The 19187-nt window shown below is 48.5% G+C and overlaps 2 protein-coding genes across 2 annotated transcripts; both read left to right on the forward strand.

Annotated features, from left to right (window-relative positions):
• Positions 1–7626: 7626 nt before the first annotated feature.
• LOC123106930 (endoglucanase 4-like) lies at positions 7627–9037 on the forward strand. The gene is made up of 3 exons (XM_044528956.1): positions 7627–8091; positions 8180–8632; positions 8714–9037. Exons 1-3 carry the CDS (start codon positions 7642–7644, stop codon positions 9035–9037), a joined length of 1227 nt encoding a protein of 408 aa, XP_044384891.1. The 5' UTR covers positions 7627–7641.
• Positions 9038–12033: 2996 nt separating this feature from the next.
• LOC123106931 (SKP1-like protein 11) lies at positions 12034–18223 on the forward strand. Its single transcript, XM_044528957.1, has 2 exons — positions 12034–12531; positions 17805–18223. The coding sequence occupies exons 1-2, from the start codon at positions 12342–12344 to the stop codon at positions 18221–18223; spliced, it is 609 nt and encodes a 202-aa protein (XP_044384892.1). The 5' UTR covers positions 12034–12341.
• The last annotated feature ends 964 nt before the right edge of the window (positions 18224–19187 follow it).

Here is a 19187-nt window from a genome sequence, read left to right on the forward strand (position 1 = left end):
ATTTGATATAAAGATTATTGATGTGTATTTTAATAGTGTTCGTAGAAATCCCTCGGTATTTGATATTGGTTCAGTTGCTAAGAGTAGTAAATCGAAACGGGAGTTGCAGAATGAACATAGACTAGTTAAGGGTGAAGTGACGATGTGTGTTGGAAGTGGTTCCAAGATTGATATGATCATCATCGCACAATCCCTATACTTTTGGGATTAGTGTTGAACCTAAATAAGTGTTATTTGGTGTTTGCGTTGAGCATGAATATGATTTGATCATGTTTATTGCAATATGGTTATTCATTTAAGTAAGAGAATAAATTTTTGTTCTGTTTACATGAATAAAACCTTATATGGTTACACACCCAATGAAAATGGTTTGTTGGATCTCAATCGTAGTGATACACATATTCATAATATTGAAACCAAAAGATGCAAAGTTAATAATGATGGTGCAATTTATTTATGGCACTGTCGTTTAGGTCATATTGGTGTAAAGCGCATGAAGAAAATCCATGCTGATAGGATTTTGGAATCACTTGATTATGAATCAGTTGATGCTTGCGAACCATGCCTCATGGGCAAGATGACTAAGACTCCGTTCTCCGGAACAATGGAGCGAGCAACAGATTTGTTGGAAATCATACATACTGATGTATGTGGTCCGATGAATATTGAGGCTCGTGGCAGGTATCATTATTTTCTGATCTTCACAGATGATTTGAGAAGATATGAGCATATCTACTTGATGAAACACAAGTCTGAAACATTTGAAAAGTTCAAAGAATTTTAGAGTGAAGTGGAGAATCATCGTAACAAAAATAAAAGTTTCAACGATATAATCGCAGAAGTAAAATATTTGAGTTACGAGTTTGGCCTTCAGTTAAAAACAATGTGAAATAGTTTCACTACTCACGCCACCTGGAACACCACAGCATAATGGTGTGTCCGAACGTCATAACCGTACTTTATTAGATATGGTGCGATCTATGATGTCTCTTACTGATCTACCACTATCGTTTTGGGGTTATGCATGAGAGACAGCTGCATTCACGTTAAATAGGGCACCATCTAAATCCGTTGAGATGACACCGTATGAACTATGGTTTGGCAAGAAACCTAAGCTGCCGTTTCTTAAAGTTTGAGGTTGCAATGCTTATGTGAAAAAGTTTCAACCTGATAAGCTCTAACCCAAATCGGAGAAGTGCGTCTTCATAGGATACCCAAAAGAAAATGTTGGGTACACCTTCTATCACAGACCCGAAGGGAATATATTCGTTGCTTTGAATGGATCCTTTCTAGAAAAGGAGTTTCTCTCGAAAGAAGTTCGTGGGAGGAAAGTAGAACTTGATGAGGTAACTGTACCTGCTCCCTTATTGGAAAGTATTTCATCACAGAAATCTGTTCCTGTGACTACTACACCGATTAGTGAGGAAGCTAATGATGATGATCATGTAACTTCAGATCAAGTTACTACCGAACCTCGTAGGTAAACCAGAGTGAGATCCGCACCAGAGTGGTACGGTAATCCTATTCTGGAGGTCATGTTACTTGACCATGACGAGCCTACAAACTATGAGGAAGCGATGATGAGCCCAGATTCCGCGAAATGGCTTGAGGCCATGAAATCTGAGATGAGATCCATGTATGAGAACAAAATATGGACTTTGATTGACTTGCCCAATGATCGGTGAGCCATTGAGATTAAATGGATCTTCAAGAGGAAGACGGACGCTGATAGTAGTGTTACTATCTACAAAGCTAGAATTGTCGCAAAAAGGTTTTCGACAAGTTCAAGGTGTTGACTACGATGAGAGTTTCTCACTCGTATCTGTGCTTAAGTCTGTCCGAATCATGTTAGCAATTGCCGCATTTTATGAAATCTGGCAAATGGATAAACAAAACTCCATTCCTTAATGGATTTATTAAAGAAGAGTTGTATATGATGCAACCAGAAGGTTTTGTCAATCCTAAAGGTACTAACAAAATATGCAAGCTCCAGCGATCCATTTATGGACTGGTGCAAGCATCTCGGAGTTGGAATATACGCTTTGATAAGTTGATCAAAGCATATAGTTTTATACAGACTTGCGGTGAAGCCTGTATTTACAAGAAAGTGAGTGGGAGCACTACATCATTTTTGATAAGTATATGTGTATGGCATATTGTTGATCGGAAATAATGTAGAATTATTCTACAAAGCATAAAGGAGTGTTTGAAAGGAGTTTTTCAAAGAAAGACCTCGGTGAAGCTGCTTACATATTGAGCATCAAGATCTATAGAGATAGATCAAGACGCTTCATAAGTTTTCAATGAGTACATACCTTGACAAGTTTTTGAAGTAGTTCAAAATGGCAGTCAAAGAAAGAGTTCTTGCCTGTGTTACAAGGTATGAAATTGAGTAAGACTCAAAGCCCGACCACGGTAGAAGATAGAGAGAGAATGAAAGTCATTCCCTATGCCTCAGCCATAGGTTCTATAAAGTATGCCATGTTGTGTACCAGACCTACTGTATACCCTGCCCTGAGTTTGGCAAGGGAGTACAATAGTGATCTAGGAGTAGATCACTGGACATTGGTCAAAATTATCCTTAGTGGAATAAGGATATGTTTCTCGATTATGGAGGTGACAAAAGGTTCGTCGTAAAGGGTTACGTCGATGCAAGTTTTGACACTAATCCAGATGACTCTAAGTCTCAATCTAGATACATATTGAAAGTGGGAGCAATTAGCTAGAGTAGCTCCGTGCAGAGCATTGTTGACATAGAAATTTGCAAAATACATACGGATCTGAATATGGCAAACCTGTTGACTAAACTTCTCTCACAAGCAAAACATGATCACACTTTAGTACTCTTTGGGTGTTAATCACATAGCGATGTGAACTAGATTATTGACTCTAGTAAACCCTTTGGGTGTTGGTCACATGTCGATGTAAACTATGGGTGTTAATCACATGGTGATGTGAACTATTGATATTAAATCACATGGTGATGTGAACTAGATTATTGACTCTAGTGCAAGTAGGAGACTGAAGGAAATATGCCCTAGAGGCAATGATAAAGTTATTATTTATTTCCTTATATCATGATAAATGTTTATTATTCATGCTAGAATTGTATTAACCGGAAACATAATACATGTGTGAATACATAGACAAACAGAGTGTCACTAGTATGCCTCTACTTGACTAGCTCATTGATCAAAGATGGTTATGTTTCCTAACCATAGACATGAGTTGTCATTTGATTAACGAGATCACATCATTAAGAGAATGATGTGATTGACTTGACCCATTCCATTAGCATAGCACTTGATCATTTAGTTTGTTGCTATTGCTTTCTTCATAACTTATACATGTTCCTATGACTATGAGATTATGCAACTCCCGTTTACCAGAGGAACACTTTGTGTGCTATCAAACGTCACAACGTAACTGGGTGATTATAAAGGTGCTCTACAGGTGTCTCCAAAGGTACTTGTTGGGTTGGCGTATTTCGAGATTAGGATTTGGCACTACGACTGTCGGAGAGGTATCTCTGGGCCCTCTCGGTAATGCACATCACTTAAGCCTTGCAAGCATTGCAACTAATGAGTTAGTTAGAGGATGATGTATTATGGAACGAGTAAAGAGACTTGCCGGTAACGAGATTGAACTAGGTATTGAGATACCGACGATCGAATCTCGGGCAAGTAACATACCGATGACAAAGGGAACAACGTATGTTGTTATGCGGTCTGACCGATAAAGATCTTCGTAGAATATGTGGGAGCCAATATGACCATCCAGGTTCCGCTATTGGTTATTGATCGGAGACGTGTCTCGGTCATGTCTACATTGTTCTCGAACCCGTAGGGTCCGCACGCTTAAGGTTTCGATGACAGTTATATTATGAGTTTATGAGTTTTGATGTACCAAAGGAGTTCGGAGTCCCGGATGAGATCGGGGACATGATGAGGAGTCTCGAAATGGTCGAGACGTAAAGATCGATATATTGGACGACTATATTCGGACATCGGAAAGGTTCCGAGTGATTCGGGTATTTTTCGGAGTACCGGAGAGTTACGGGAATACGTATTGGGCCTTATTGGGCCATACGGGAAAGAAGAAAAAGGGCCTCAAGTGTGGCCGCACCCCTCCCCTTGGTCTGGTCCGAATTGGACTAGGGAAGGGGGGGCGCCCCCTTCCTTCCTTCTCCTTTTCCCTTCCTCTTTTCCTATTCCATATGGGAGGTGGAATCCTACTAGGACTAGGGAGTCCTAGTAGGACTCCACACTTGGCGCGCCCCCTCCTCGGGCCGGCCTCCTCCTCCCTTGACCCTTTATATACAAGTGCAGGGGGGCACCCTAAAGACACAACAATTGATCATTGATCTCTTAGCCGTGTGCGGTGCCCCCTTCCACCATAATCCTCGATAATATTGTAGCGGTGCTTAGGCGAAGCCCTGCGATGGTAGAACATTAAGATCGTCACCACGCCATCGTGCTGACAGAACTCTTCCCCGACATTCTGCTGGATCGAAGTCCGGGGATCGTCATCGAGCTGAACGTGTGCTAGAACTCGGAGGTGCCGTAGTTTCGGTGCTTGATCGGTCGGGCCGTGAAGACGTACGACTACATCAACCGCATTGTGCTAACGCTTCCGCTTTCGGTCTACGAGGGTACGTAGACAACACTCTCCTCTCTCGTTGCTATGCATCACCATGATCTTGCGTGTGCGTAGGATTTTTTTCGAAATTACTACGTTCCCCAACAAAAGGGAATAACATATGTTGTCATTACGGTTCGACGGGTAAAGAGCTTCATAGAATATGTAGGAGCCAATATGAGCATCCAGGTTCTGATGTTGGTTATTGACCGGAGAGGTGTCTCGGTCATGTCTACATAGTTCTCGAACCCGTAGGGTCCGCACGCTTAACGTTCGATGATGATTTTGTATTATATGAGTTATGTGATTTGGTGACCGAATGTTGTTCGGAGTCCCGGATGAGATCACGGACATGACGAGGAATCTCGAAATGGTCGAGAGGTAAAGATTCATATATTGGATGATGATATTCGGGCACCGAAAGTGTTTCGGGGGTACCGGGTACATATCGGGTCACCGGAAGGGGTTCCGGGCATCCCCCGACAATTACAAGGGCCTAATGGGCCAAGAAGGGGACAGACCAGCCCCTAGGGGGCTGGTGCGCCCATGTAGGCCAAAATAAGGGGGAAGGAAAGAGGGGAAGAGAGAAAGGAAGGGAGCAATTCGGCCTCCCCCTTCTCTCCTCCCTCGTCCTTCCTTCCCCCTCCGGATGAATATGGAATGGGGGAGGCCGAATTGGGAGGCGCCCAAGTAGGATTCCTCCTACTTGGGGCACCCCCTTGGCTGCCTCTCCTCCCCTCCAACCTATATATGAGTGGGGCACCGCTAGAACACACATCAATAGTTGTTAGCCATGTGCGGCGCCCATCTTCACAGTTTACGCCTCCGATCATATTCACGTAGTGCTTAGGCGAAGCCCTACGCGGATCACTTCACCGTCACCACACCGTTGTGCTGACGGAACTCTCCCTCGACACTTTGTTGGAACAAGAGTTCGAGGGACGTCATCGAGCTGAACGTGTGCGGAACTCGGAGGTGACGTACGTTCGGTGCTTGACCGGTCGGAACGAGAAGAAATTCGACTACATCAACTGTGTTGTCAAACACTTCCGTTTTCGGTCTACGAGGGTACGTGGACACGCTCTGATCTCTCATTGCTATGCATCCTAGATAGATCTTCTGTAAGCGTAGGAAAATTTTGAAATCGCATGCTGCGTGTCCCAACAATCCTAGCGTTAGTTTATTGCTTATTTATTTTCTTAGTCTTGCTTATTTGTTTGCTTGTAGTACTGTAGTTCTTTTTGCTCGGTTTCTTACTAGCTGCAATAACAATGGTCCACATATATGCCATTATAACCACGGCCCTCCTACGGGCCATAGTATTCATTGTCCTACGAGTCGCATGATCCATGGGCCTCATATGGATCTTACGATAAATAGGCTTGTTACAGGCCTTACCACCCATGAGCTTCTCATGGGCCGTAGGATCTACGCCATACCGATCATGGATCAAAGTTGGAACTCGATTTGGGACGTAAATGGGCCAGAATCAGACCCGAATGTTTGCGGGCTTAGGTCATAATGGGCTGGTAACAGCCCGAAAGACAGCACATGCCTAATTCTATCGACAGTCATAATGAGTCGTTAATGGGCCGTAGTAAATGACAGGATGAATGAGGCCCAATTTGTTGACGGGCCACAGACAGGCCGAGTGTGACCACGGACTGAAATTGCCCCATCAGAGAAACAGCCTAGTAACGGACCATATGTAATCAAGGGCTGGAAATGAGCCCAAGAATAAATGTGCCATTAGAAGGCTGAAAGATAGTACGGTCTGGAAGCGGTCCAACGGAGTAATGGGCCGTTAATTGGCATAAAGAAAATTATTGTTGATTGTGGGGCACTTTCACCACGGGCCATTAAAGGGCCCAAAGATAGAAAATGTCTCACATGGGCCGGAAGACGTCATGGGCAATACATGGACCGAAAGTGACAACGGGCTGAAATTATATTGGACGGCCCACATGGCGCTACTCGACCGAGTTCGAAAAGACCATAACGGGCCGTGAATGGGCTATATGCAAGCAGGCCGTTAACAGGCTTTCGCTGGGTGGACCCGTGAACTTTTGACCAAGTCAAACGTGTCGGCCTTTTTAAATTAAATGGGCCCTTGTTGGGACGAGCCACGTGTCGGCGTGTCATAGGCGCGTCTCGTCCATTCGCCAGATGACATCTGTCCCGACTCGGAGCTGACACGTGGTTTTTTCGGCCAATGAGAATTTTACACGTGGAAAATCGTCATTATTCGGTGCTGTTAACGGGTTATCGGATTCAAAGCCGGACCCGATAGCTTAACGGCGACCCAGAACCCCGGATCGGCCATCAAACAATGTTAATCCAACGCCCTATTGCTTTAACGATGAGCGCTCAACATGTTTAGCATACAATTGTAACTTACCAAATATAGAATATCTATGTTATTAACGCGTAATTGATATCTACCTAATATTAACATGCAATTAAATTTTTACCAAATATCAACATATAATTAATTTTCTGCATGATATCAACATACATTGCACATACACATTTACTACAACTCCCACCACTTTTCATGGAGTCGAATTAACTGATCGACCACTATATATAGTCCTACCATGTATGTAGCTAAGCACCAACGCACACATCCTGACCGACATGGGATCCCCAAAAGCTTGCATGTCCACTTACCTGATCGCCGTCCTCTGTCTGGTCACCGGTGCGCGCAGCGCCGCGGCGTTCAACTACGCGGACGCCCTTGACAAGGCGGTCCTCTTCTTCGAGGCGCAGCGCTCGGGGAAGCTGCCGCCGGGCCAACGCGTGGCGTGGCGCGCCGACTCCGCCCTGTCCGACGGCAACGCCTCCAATGTACGTACTTACTCAGACGACAAGTCCTGGACACATGCCATGCCATTGCCATGCATGTCGTCAACGAGAGTATATCCATTGATGTGTGCCTTTGATCAGGTGGACCTTGTCGGAGGGTACTACGACGCCGGGGACAACGTCAAGTTCGGCCTGCCCATGGCGTTCACGGTGACCATGCTGTCGTGGAGCGTGGTGGAGTTCGGCGGCGCGATGCCGCCCGGCCAGCTCGCCAACGCCGAGGCCGCGGTGCGTTGGGGCTCCGACTACCTGCTCAAGGCGGCGACGGCGACGCCGGGCGCGCTGTGGGTGCAGGTGGCGGACCCGTACCAGGACCACCGGTGCTGGGAGCGGCCGGAGGACATGGACACGCCGCGCGCCGCGTACAAGGTGACGCCCCAGAACCCCGGGTCGGACGTGGCGGGCGAGACCGCGGCGGCGCTGGCCGCGGCCTCCCTCGTGTTCCGGGCCCGCGACCCGGCCTACTCGTCCAAGCTGCTCCGCGCCGCTCGGCAGGTGTTTGATTTCGCGGACCGGTACAGGGGCTCCTACATCGACTCGCTCAGCTCCGTTGTGTGTCCCTTCTACTGCTCCTACTCCGGCTACAAGGTAAACAACCCAACAACCATAACATAATCTATGCATGATGCTGCTGCTGAGTCGATCGGAATAACCATAACATAACCCATGCATGCAGGACGAGCTCCTTTGGGCGGCGACGTGGCTGCACCTGGCGTCGTCGCCGTCGCCGAGCTCGCAGAGCGTGTACTTGACCTACATCAACTCCAACGGGCACACGCTCGGCGGGGAGCAAGACGCGTACACCGTCAGCTGGGACGACAAGCGCGCCGCCACCAAAGTCCTCCTCTCCAAGGTATTTCTGCAGAACCGGGTGGAGAGCCTGCGCACGTACAAGGCGCACGCTGACAAGTACATCTGCTCCCTCGTCCCCGGCGCCGGCGGCTTCCAGTCCCAGTACACACCAGGAGGCCTCCTGTTCACGGAACGCGACAGTAACATGGAGTACGTGACCTCCACGACCTTCCTGCTCCTCACCTACGCCAAGTACCTCAGCTCCACCGGCGGCGCAGCCTCCTGCGGCTCCACCGCCGTCACCCCCTCCACCCTCGTCTCGCTCGCCAAGAAGCAGGTACGTTTCCACGCATAGCCCCTAGACAAAATATTAAGATTGGTGGAGGGAGGCTCATGGGTCATTTTGGCTGGCGCGCAGGTGGACTACATACTGGGCGCGAACCCGGCGGGGATGTCGTACATGGTGGGGTTCGGGGCGCGGTACCCGAGGCGCGTGCACCACCGGGGCGCCTCCATGCCATCGGTGCGCGACCACCCGGCCCGCATCGGCTGCGACGAGGGGTTCCACTACCTGCACTCGTCCGACCCGGACCGCAACGTGCTCGTCGGCGCCGTCGTCGGCGGCCCCGACCAGAGCGACAGCTACTCCGACAGCCGCGACAACTACGCGCAGGCTGAGCCGTCCACCTACACCAACGCGCCGCTCGTCGGCGCCCTCGCCTTCTTCGCGGGGGCACACTAGCTAGGCATATAGCCCAAGTGGCGTAAACGAAATGTGTGTGTGTGCGATGGTAGAACTTGAACTGTGAATGTATCACATACAAAATATATACCAGTATGCTAGTAATAAAGAAAACATGGGATATTTTCCGATATATTCTAGGGAGATATGTCTAGAACACATCTTTTTTCTTTGATAAATGTCTAGAACACATCTAAATGTGACATAATTATGTCACATCTAAACTGATGTCCACTCTGTTTATGGTCTATTTTCTTATCCTAGTTTTTTTGCTTGTTGTTGTTGCATTATATATTTGTGAGAGCTTAGATGTGACATCCTTTAAAAACATCTAGATGTGAATTAGACAAACTGTTTGAAATTTACCGTCAGAAATACTTGAGGCAACAAAACCTATATCAAATATAACTTCCATATCTCTGATCTACAGTGGCCGAGCTCAATCTACCTGTAGGGGGTGTATTTATGAGTCTGGAGGAGTGGAGGTCCTTGTATTCACTTGCAGCGGCCGGTCACCCTGTGATCCAATCGATCCAGGGACCGAGGGGCGAGGGGTCAGACTCCGGGACAGAACACTTTCGACCGAGGGATCAAACTCCAGAACGCCTTGGATCGTTCGGATCCAGGGACCGAGGGATCAGACTCCAGTGAAGTGAACACCTTGTATCAAAGGACCTTTCCTGTAGGCTATAGCGATCGAGACATCGACGAGTAAGAGGACTGGAGGAGGAGAAGGAGATCGATCCCTGATCTCGTTTCAACGTTGGTTGCTCGATGGCTCGATCCTCGATGCCCTAGTCGCTTCGACTCCAGCAGTCCAGCCCACTCCAGTCCAAAGCGTATAAGTTTTTTTTAATACTAGGCCTATGTAAAAAATTTGGGGCCCTCCAGAATTTTAGGCCATGTGCGGGCCGCATGTTTTGCACCACTGTGGGCCTGGCCCTGCCATCTTGCTGGTTGTAGCATGTCGTCTCGTCAGACGCAACATTTGCCCTCGTTGATTGTAGCACATCGTCTCACCAGTGGCAACATGCGTCATTAATAGTTGCAGTATTTAGTCATAACGGTTGTAGCGTCTCATGTTGACGCTTGCAATAGTGCTTGCATATTTTTTCATACCGGTAGCAGCATCTAGTCGTGCCGCTGGTAACACCACAACTACGCTGACGTCACTCGACTTAAGTCTCGGTCGACTAAGTTTTAGACACACCCTTTTTTCAAAGAAAGACATTGTGCATGCATAGGATCTTCAAAAGGATCCAAAACTGATTAGTCATGACGTCCTCTTTCTTATGAAAAAAGTCTTTGTCCAAAAGAAAGTATCTATTTACGTGCCCTATTGTGTATTTCGTCTGGATGACAAATTTGGATGGCTGCGGACGTCACTAACTACCTGATTAGTGATAGCCACCTTTTCTGTTTTGTTTGTAAAGCTTATGCTCTGTTTTGTATATATTTGGTTCGGATGATAAATTTGAGTGGTTCTGGACATCACCAACTACCCGGTTAGTGATAACCACCTTTTCTATTTGGTATGTAAAAACTTATGCTTTGTTCCGATGTTGATATTCACGACCATGTAATTGAATTGGCCCTAATATCAAATCCACCCGACTTTTGATATTGAAATTGAACCTAAATTATGTTGTTTGAATGTGCACAGAACTCACACTTGTATTCCCATGAGAGGCTCAATTCTGAAGTATGTTGTTTAAATATAAATCATCACTTATACAACAACAACAACTGTTATACTTGAACAAAACAAGAGATGTTATCGATAAATAAAACCACATCTTGCTTATTAACATCTCGGAAATATTTTGCCGTAGTTAGGGTAGCACTTATACATCAACCGTTATAGCTAAATGTGCATGTGTTACAATGGAGACAAGTTTATTCTAGTGTGTTCAATGTAGGAAAATATTAAGTGTGTGTTGAGATTGAGATATGCTATGACGAAGGAATCTGTAGAGCAAATTTAAGGACAAATATGATGTGATTGAGATTAAGGCCCTGTTTGTTTGAGCTTTTGCTTATGCTTTTGCAGCTTTTCCACTTTGACCAAAAAGCCATAAAAGCTCCTAAATAGGTGCTTTCGAAGCTTTTATATCTTTTGGAGATCAAATAGGTTATATTGATTCATTAAAAGCCAAAAAAGCTCCAAAAACCTATTTAGGAGTTTTTATGGCTTTTTGGCCAAAATGAAAAGGCTGCAAAAGCATAAGCAAAAGCCCAAACAAACAGGGCCTATGTACATACAACTACATGAGATTTTGTTGTTTGCTTCCAAGGGAATTTTTGCTATTGGCAATTTATTTGGGTTCTGTTGATTGCTTTGTAGGGTATTTCTTTCATCATAAACAACGAGGTGGGGGCCGGTTTAAAAAAATGAGGGTTATCACGTGGTTTGGAAAAAAGGTTGATGAGAAGGGCATATATTGATGGGAAAGGTGGAAGTGATGAAATCGAAACCAACAAACTCCACTTTAATGATAGATGATTATAAATATGTAAATAGTTTTAAGGGCAACGGTATCCGTCGACCAACGAATAATTAAAAAAGATCTGTCGTCTCGCTGATCATTGGATGAGCACGCTAATGATCGTTCGATGTGCCCACGTGATCAGCCATCCCTTCTCAACAAGAGTCATGTTGCAGTATTTTCTGCAACAAATTTCTTGTTGCACAAGATTTCTGCAATAGAGGTCTTGTTGCAGAAATTTTCCATAAGAGCTTATAGAATTTTTTTACATCTAAGACATGATGCAGAAGAAAAAATCGACGATACTTTTGGCTGGTTGAAAAAGGGCTGTTTTGCAATAAGAGGCTTGTTACAGTTGCAACATGCGCTTTGTTGCAAAATCAAAACCGCCCTCCGAGGCGCGTCAGTCTGCTTCGCAGGCCATGTGGCGCCCAACCCAGGAAGCGGACATGGGCGTGATAATCCGCCGGCTGATTCTAATTGTTTTCCTAATTTATTTAAAAGGTACTATATAAGGTATATATTCCATACTCTTGAATCTCCCAGAGTGATCATGAGCGTGCCAAGTAAGAGTTCGATCGAAACTCAACGCGAAAAACGAGAGTCGGATCAAAACACAAAGGCATCGCATGTACGTTACCTGATTGTGATCTTGTACGTGTCGATCTCTGCTAGGTACGTTCGTCCCGTCTCCGGCCCTTTAAATACGGTGCACGTACGACTGCCCTGAACCAAACCGATCGATCCAGGCTTTTACGATCGCACAAAGATCGACACACGCGATTTCGACGAGAGAAGAGGCCGAGCAAGCAGGAACCATGGCTGCGACGGCGGCGGACGCAAGCAGCAGCAGTAGCATTAGCGAGGCCGTGGTGGGCGAGAAGAGCAACAAGATGATCACGCTGATCAGCTGCGACGGCGAGAGCTTCGAAGTCACGGAGGAGGCGGCGAAGATGTCGGTGACCATCAAGCACATGATCGAGGACGGGTGCGTCGATGTTAGACTATGTATAGCTTCTGTACCTATGTACGTATATGGTACATATTGTAACACAACCATTATATATAATGAGATAAGCCATCCCTAGAGGGTTGTGCTGGTTCCCCAAAACTTATTGTCTTACATGGTATCACGCTAGGTTACGATCGCTTCCGCTTCTAAACCCTAATACCCGCACCGCCGCCGCAGCCGCCGCCGCCTTCACCGCCGCCGCCGCGCCACCGATCGCGCCGCCGCCATGTCGAGCGCCGCCACCACCGGTTCCACTGCTGCGGGCTTCCTCCCGGCCTCTCTTGTGGCTCTGCTCAACCTCCCGCTCGATGTCGTCTCTGTTCCGGCTCCGATCGGGACAAGGAGCATCGGCTCCGTCTTCTCCACGCCGCCGGCGCCCTCGCTTGGGCGTGACCTCGTGGTCCACACCGCGGCGCCGCCGTCCGCTGCGGACTCCGCAGGCGTCGTCCCGCCGCTCCTGCCGCAAGCGGATCACACTGCCCCGCTGGCGGGGTTGGCGGCGTCCGCCCCGGCCGCGGGCCTTGCGGCGTCCGCACCGGCCGCGAGCTTTGCGGCGCCCGCCCTGGCTGCGGTCCCGCCTCCTCCCGCATCGGCTTCGGTGCCTCCGGCTGCCTCCATGGTGTTTGCACCCCAGGCAGCCTCCTCGATGGGATTGTCTTCACCGCCGCCGTTTCACTTCGGTCATCTCATCACCATCAAGCTCTCCGCCGACAACTACATCTTCTGGCGTGCGCAGGTTCTCCCGCTCTTGGGGAGTCACTACCTGCTAGGCTACGTCGACGGATCGCTTCCCTGCCCACCCGCGTTGGTAGACAGCGTGCACGGTCCGGTCTACAATCCGGCCCATCGCGTCTGGACGGGGCAGGACCAGGCGAACCTCTTCTCCATCCAGGGGTCGCTCTCGCCGGCAGTTGCCGGCCTTGTTGTCTTCGTGAAGACGTCTCATGAGGCCTGGACCATCCTTGAGCGCACCTTTGCAGCGCAGTCCCAGGCTCGTGTCTTTGCACTCTGTCGTCAGCTTGGAGAGTGTCAGAAGTTTGACTCCACTGCCACTGAGTTCTACAACAAGGTCAAGGGCCTCGCCGACACATTGGCCTCCATTGGACAGCCCCTCACCGACTCCGAGTTCAACTCGTTTATTGTCAATGGTCTTGATGAGGAGTATGATGTCTTAGTCGAGATCATCAACGAGCGGGGCAACTCGACACCCATGCTGGCACACGAGGTTTTCTCTCGGCTCCTTCTCACTGAGCAACGGGTCGAGACTCGCCGCACCAGGGGCACTGGCTCCCTCTCGGCCAACGCCGCCACCAAGGGTGGCCGCTCTTCTTCATCACCCCGGTCTCCCTTGGGGCTGCCACCGTCGCCCGCCTCGGCCCCCCCACCTACTGCGACCTTACCGGGGGCTGGCAGTCCACGTGTGTGTCAGCTTTGTGGCCGCGATGGGCACTGGGCCTCCAAGTGTCATAAGCGCTTCCAGCGAAGCTTCCTTGGTCTTGGCAATGACGGCAAAGATACACGCAACAATGCCCGTCAGGTCGCCATGGCTGATCGTCCCGCGCCGCAGAAGCAACAGGGACACACTCAGTCCTACTCCATCGATCCACACTGGTACATGGACTCTGGGGCGACAGAGCATCTAACCAGCGAGATGGGGAAGCTTCACACTCGTGAACCCTATCATGGCTCCGACAAGATCCACACCGCCAATGGAGCAGGTATGCACATCTCTCATATTGGTCAAGCATCTCTTCTCACTAGACATGCCAATAGGAGTCTTCAGCTTCGCAATGTTCTTCGAGTTCCATCTGTGACCCGTAATCTTCTTTCAGTTCCTAAACTCACACGTGATAATAATGTGCTTTGTGAATTTCACCCTTTTGATCTTTTTATTAAGGATCGGGGCACGAGGGACATTCTTCTTAGTGGGCGGTTGTGCCAGGGCCTCTACCGTCTGGAGCATCCTGGTGTCGCTCGTGTTTTCAGTGGAGTTCGGGTCTCTCCGTCACAGTGGCATGCTCGTCTTGGTCACCCGGCCACACCTATTGTCCGTCATATTTTGCGTCGTCATGAGCTTCCTAGTTTGTCTAGTCATAAAGATGTAGCAGTGTGTGATGCTTGTCAGCAGGGGAAGAGTCATCAACTTCCTTTTTCGGAGTCCAGTCGTGAGGTGAAACATCCTTTAGAACTTGTGTTTTCAGATGTATGGGGTCCTGCTCAGACTTCTGTCAGTGGTCATAATTACTATATCAGTTTCGTTGATGCTTATAGTCGCTTTACCTGGCTTTACCTTATTAAACGCAAATCTGATGTGTTTGATATTTTTGTTCAGTTTCAAAAACATGTTGAACGTCTTCTCAAGCACAAAATTGTTCATGTCCAGTCAGACTGGGGGGCGAGTATCGCAACCTCAACTCTTTCTTTCAGTCGCTTGGGATAGCTCATCGTTTAGCATGTCCACATACACATCAGCAGAATGGTTCAGTCGAACGTAAGCATCGTCATATTGTTGAAGCTGGTCTTACTCTTTTGGCCCATGCATCTGTTCCGTTTCAGTTTTGGAGTGATGCTTTCACCACTGCATGCTTTCTCATCAACCGTACTCCTACTCGTGTTTTAAACATGAAGACTCCCATTGAGGTTCTCCTTAATGAACAACCTGATTATACCTTTCTCAAGGTATTTGGGTGTGCTTGCTGGCCGCATCTTCGTCCATATAACAAGCGCAAGCTTGAGTTTCGTTCTAAGAAGTGTGTTTTTCTTGGCTATAGCTCTCTTCATAAAGGTTACAAATGTCTTCATGTTCCCACTAATCGTGTCTATATATCTCGGGACGTCGTGTTTGATGAGCATGTTTTTCCCTTTGCCAACCTTCCTGTGACAACTGTCGAACCACCATCCCTGCATTCATCCTCTGTTGCTTCTGACCAATTTGATGATGTTGCATACTCTCCTTTGCTGTTACCTAACCATGGTGCAGGAACCGGACGTGGAGCTCGTTTGGAGCTGTTGGAGGATTCACCATCATCATCGTCGTCTTCTGGTGGGCACGTCGATCGCCCTATGTTGCATGGCATCGATTCGCGTGCCCATGCATGGTCACCCGACGAGCCCGTCGCGCCGAGCATCTCCACTACTCGGTCCGTTTCGCCAGCGGCCACCGAGTCGCCCGCGGCTCGGCCCGTCACGCCGTCTTCGCCTGCGGCTCGGCCCGTCACGCCGTCTTCGCCCGCGGCTCGGGTCCTCACGTCGCCTTCATCAGCGGATCGGCCCGCGACACCGGCCGCGCCACGGCCCACTATGCCGAGCTCGCCATCGGCCCGGTCTGTGATGCCGGAGTCGCCAGCTGCTTCGTCTGCTCTGCCAGTTTCGCCGGTGGGTCGGCCTTCTTCGCCAACCGAGTCCGAGGCTACCGTGACTGGCTCCTCGTCACCGGCTGACTCATCAACGTCGCCGTCCTCCAGCCCGTTGCAGGCTGCTCCGTCGACCTCGGTGGTTCCTGTGTCCCGACCACATACACGCAGTCGCAGTGGCATTTTCAAACCTAAGGAACGTAAGGATGGTACGGTTGCTTGGTTGGCTGCTTGTTTGGCTGCTGCTGTTGCGGATCCATCTTCTGAGCCTCGCTCATATCAGGCTGCCCTGCGCATTCCACATTGGCGAGAGGCTATGGAGCAGGAGTTTCATGCTCTTCTTCGTAACAAGACATGGACTCTCGTTCCTCCACCACCACGGGTAAATGTTATTGACTCAAAATGGGTATTCAAAGTGAAGAAGCATTCGGATGGATCTATTAAGCGTTACAAAGCGCGACTTGTTGCTCGCGGTTTTCGGCAGCGTCATGGTCTTGACTATGAGGACACCTTCAGTCCTGTCGTCAAGCCTACCACTATTCGGCTTCTTCTCTCCATTGTTGTTTCTCGTGGTTGGTCACTTCGTCAACTTGATGTGCAGAATGCTTTTCTACATGGATTTTTGGAGGAAGAGGTTTATATGAAACAGCCGCCTGGTTTCTCTGATCCTGATCGTCCTGACTATATCTGTCGTCTTTCCAAAGCACTATATGGTTTGAAGCAAGCTCCTCGTGCCTGGCATGCCCGCCTTGCCTCTGCCCTTCGTGCTCATGGGTTTGTGCCGTCTACTGCTGACACTTCGTTATTTCTTCTACAGAAGCCAGAAGTCACTATGTATCTTTTGGTATATGTCGATGATATTATCCTTGTCAGCTCTTCTCAGTATGCTGCTGATGCTCTTGTCTGCTCTCTTGGTGCTGATTTTGCGGTCAAAGATCTTGGGAAGCTTCACTACTTTCTTGGAGTTGAGGTCACTTCTCGTGCTACTGGTCTTGTCCTTACGCAGAAGAAGTACTCCTTGGAGTTGTTACAGAGAGCTGGCATGCTGAAGTGCAAACCGACCACCACACCCATGTCGTCTACCGACAAGATAACAGCTGTTGATGGTGAGCTTTTGTCTCCTGCGGATGCCACAGAGTACAGGAGCATTGTTGGTGGACTTCAGTACTTGACGATCACGAGACCAGATATCTCTTATGCTGTTAACAGGGTTTGTCAGTATCTTCAGGCTCCCAGAGATACTCATTGGGCTGCTGTTAAACGCATTCTTCGTTATGTTCAGTTCACCCTGACATTTGGTATGCATATTCGGCCGACTTCCTCTCGGGTCCTTTCGGCCTTCTCTGATGCAGATTGGGCTGGTAGCCCAGATGACAGGCGATCCACGGGGGGTTATGCAGTATTCTTTGGCTCTAATTTGATCGCCTGGAGTGCTCGGAAACAGGCTACTGTGTCACGTAGCAGTATTGAAGCTGAGTGGGTGCAGTCTTTGCTTCAGGAGTTGGGTTTGTCTCAACCACAGCCTCCTATTCTTTGGTGTGATAACATCGGTGCTACATACCTTTCTGCAAATCCAGTATTTCATGCCCGAATGAAACACATTGAAGTTTACTATCACTTTGTACGGGAACGTGTATCACAGAAGCAACTCCAGATCAAGTTTATCTCATCTAAGGATCAACTTGCAGACATCTTCACTAAGCCTTTACCGCTGCCACAGTTTGAGGCTTGTAGGCGCAATCTTACCCTTCTCAGTTCTTTAGAAAGTGGCTAAGATTGAGGGAGGGTGTTAGACTATGTATAGCTTCTGTACCTATGTACGTATATGGTACATATTATAACACAACCATTATATATAATGAGATAAGCCACCCCTAGAGGGTTGTGCTGGTTCCCCAAAACTTATTGTCTTACAGTCGACGACGGGATCCCCCTCCCCAACGTCCGCGCCAAGATCCTCTCCATGGTCATCGAGTACTGCAGCAAGCATGCGGCCAACGACGACGACACCAACAAGCACGTCACAGACCCCGCCGACACCGACGAGGACGGCGACAATAACAACAACAACGCCAGCGCCGGCGAGAAGGAGAACCTGAAGAGCTTCGACGCCAGCTTGGTCGCCATTGACCAGGCCACGGTGTTCGACCTCATCCTCGCCGCCAACTTTCTGAGCATCAAGGGGCTCCTGGACCTCGCCTGCCAGAAGGTGGCCGACGACATCAAGGACAAGTCGGTTGAGGAGGTGCGCGAGATTTTCAAAATCGAAAACGACTTCACCAAGGAAGAGGAGGAGGCCGTCAGAAAGGACAACGCCTGGGCCTTCAACGAGTAGAGACGTTTACCAGTTTTAGCTAGTGTACTTGGGTTTTCTTTTTTTTGCGGGTGAACTTTGTATTACTCAAGTGGTAAAGCCACGGTCCGTATTACAAAGATCAATAACCTCTAACAAGCCAGAGTTAAGCCAAACGACGGTTCTACTCTCAGTTCTAGCAAATTTTGCCAAATAATCACTAACATTACTTTGGCTACGATGAACATGAGTAAAAATAGTTGTACGGAGATTGCTAAGAAGCTTGATTTCCTCCACCAGCGAGGTAAAGACTGATCTATCAATGGCCATATCATTTATCATCCTTACAGCTTGCAAAGAGTCCATCTCCATATGTATAGGCAGCTTCGTTTTTTGGATTGCAATTGGAAGTCCCTCCATGCAAGCACTGAGCTCTGCTTCTAAGGCATTCCTACAGAAGAATAGCACCCTACTGTTGGGTTTCGTAGTAATTTTAAAAAAATTCCTACGCACACACAAGATCATGGTGATGCATAGCAACGAGAGGGGGAGAGTGTGATCTACGTACCCTTGTAGATCGACAACGGAAGCGTTAACTTGGTTGATGTAGTCGTACGTCTCCACGGCCAGACCGATCAAGCACCGAAACTACGGCACCTCCGAGTTCTAGCACACGTTCAGCTCGATGACGATCCCCGGACTCCGATCCAGCAAAGTGTTGGGGAAGATTTCCGCCAGCACGATGGCGTGGTGACGATCTTGATGTATTACCATCGCAGGGCTTCGCCTAAGCACCGCTACAATATTATCGAGGACTATGGTGGAAGGGGGCACCGCACACTGCTAAGAATATGATCACGTGGATCAACTTGTGTCTCTAGGGGTGCCCCGTGCCTCCGTATATAAAGGCTCAAAGGGGGGGGGGCTGGCCGGCCAAGAGGTGGCGCGCCAGGAGGAGTCCTACTCCTTCCGGGAGTAGGACTCCCCCCCTTTCCTAGTTGCAATA

This window comes from Triticum aestivum, chromosome 5A (assembly GCF_018294505.1).
Source record: "Triticum aestivum cultivar Chinese Spring chromosome 5A, IWGSC CS RefSeq v2.1, whole genome shotgun sequence".
In the NCBI taxonomy this organism is placed as follows: domain Eukaryota; kingdom Viridiplantae; phylum Streptophyta; class Magnoliopsida; order Poales; family Poaceae; genus Triticum; species Triticum aestivum.

Bases quoted from the DNA above. Each gene is read 5' to 3' on its own strand.
- LOC123106930 (XM_044528956.1), top strand. From the start codon at position 7,642: ATGGCGTTCACGGTGACCATGCTGTCGTGGAGCGTGGTGGAGTTCGGC. The intron at 8,092-8,179 runs GTAAACAACCCA...CCATGCATGCAG, and splicing joins GCTCCTACTCCGGCTACAAG to GACGAGCTCCTTTGGGCGGC. The intron at 8,633-8,713 runs GTACGTTTCCAC...GCTGGCGCGCAG, and splicing joins TCTCGCTCGCCAAGAAGCAG to GTGGACTACATACTGGGCGC.
- LOC123106931 (XM_044528957.1), top strand. From the start codon at position 12,342: ATGGCTGCGACGGCGGCGGACGCAAGCAGCAGCAGTAGCATTAGCGAG. The intron at 12,532-17,804 runs GTATAGCTTCTG...ATTGTCTTACAG, and splicing joins GTGCGTCGATGTTAGACTAT to TCGACGACGGGATCCCCCTC.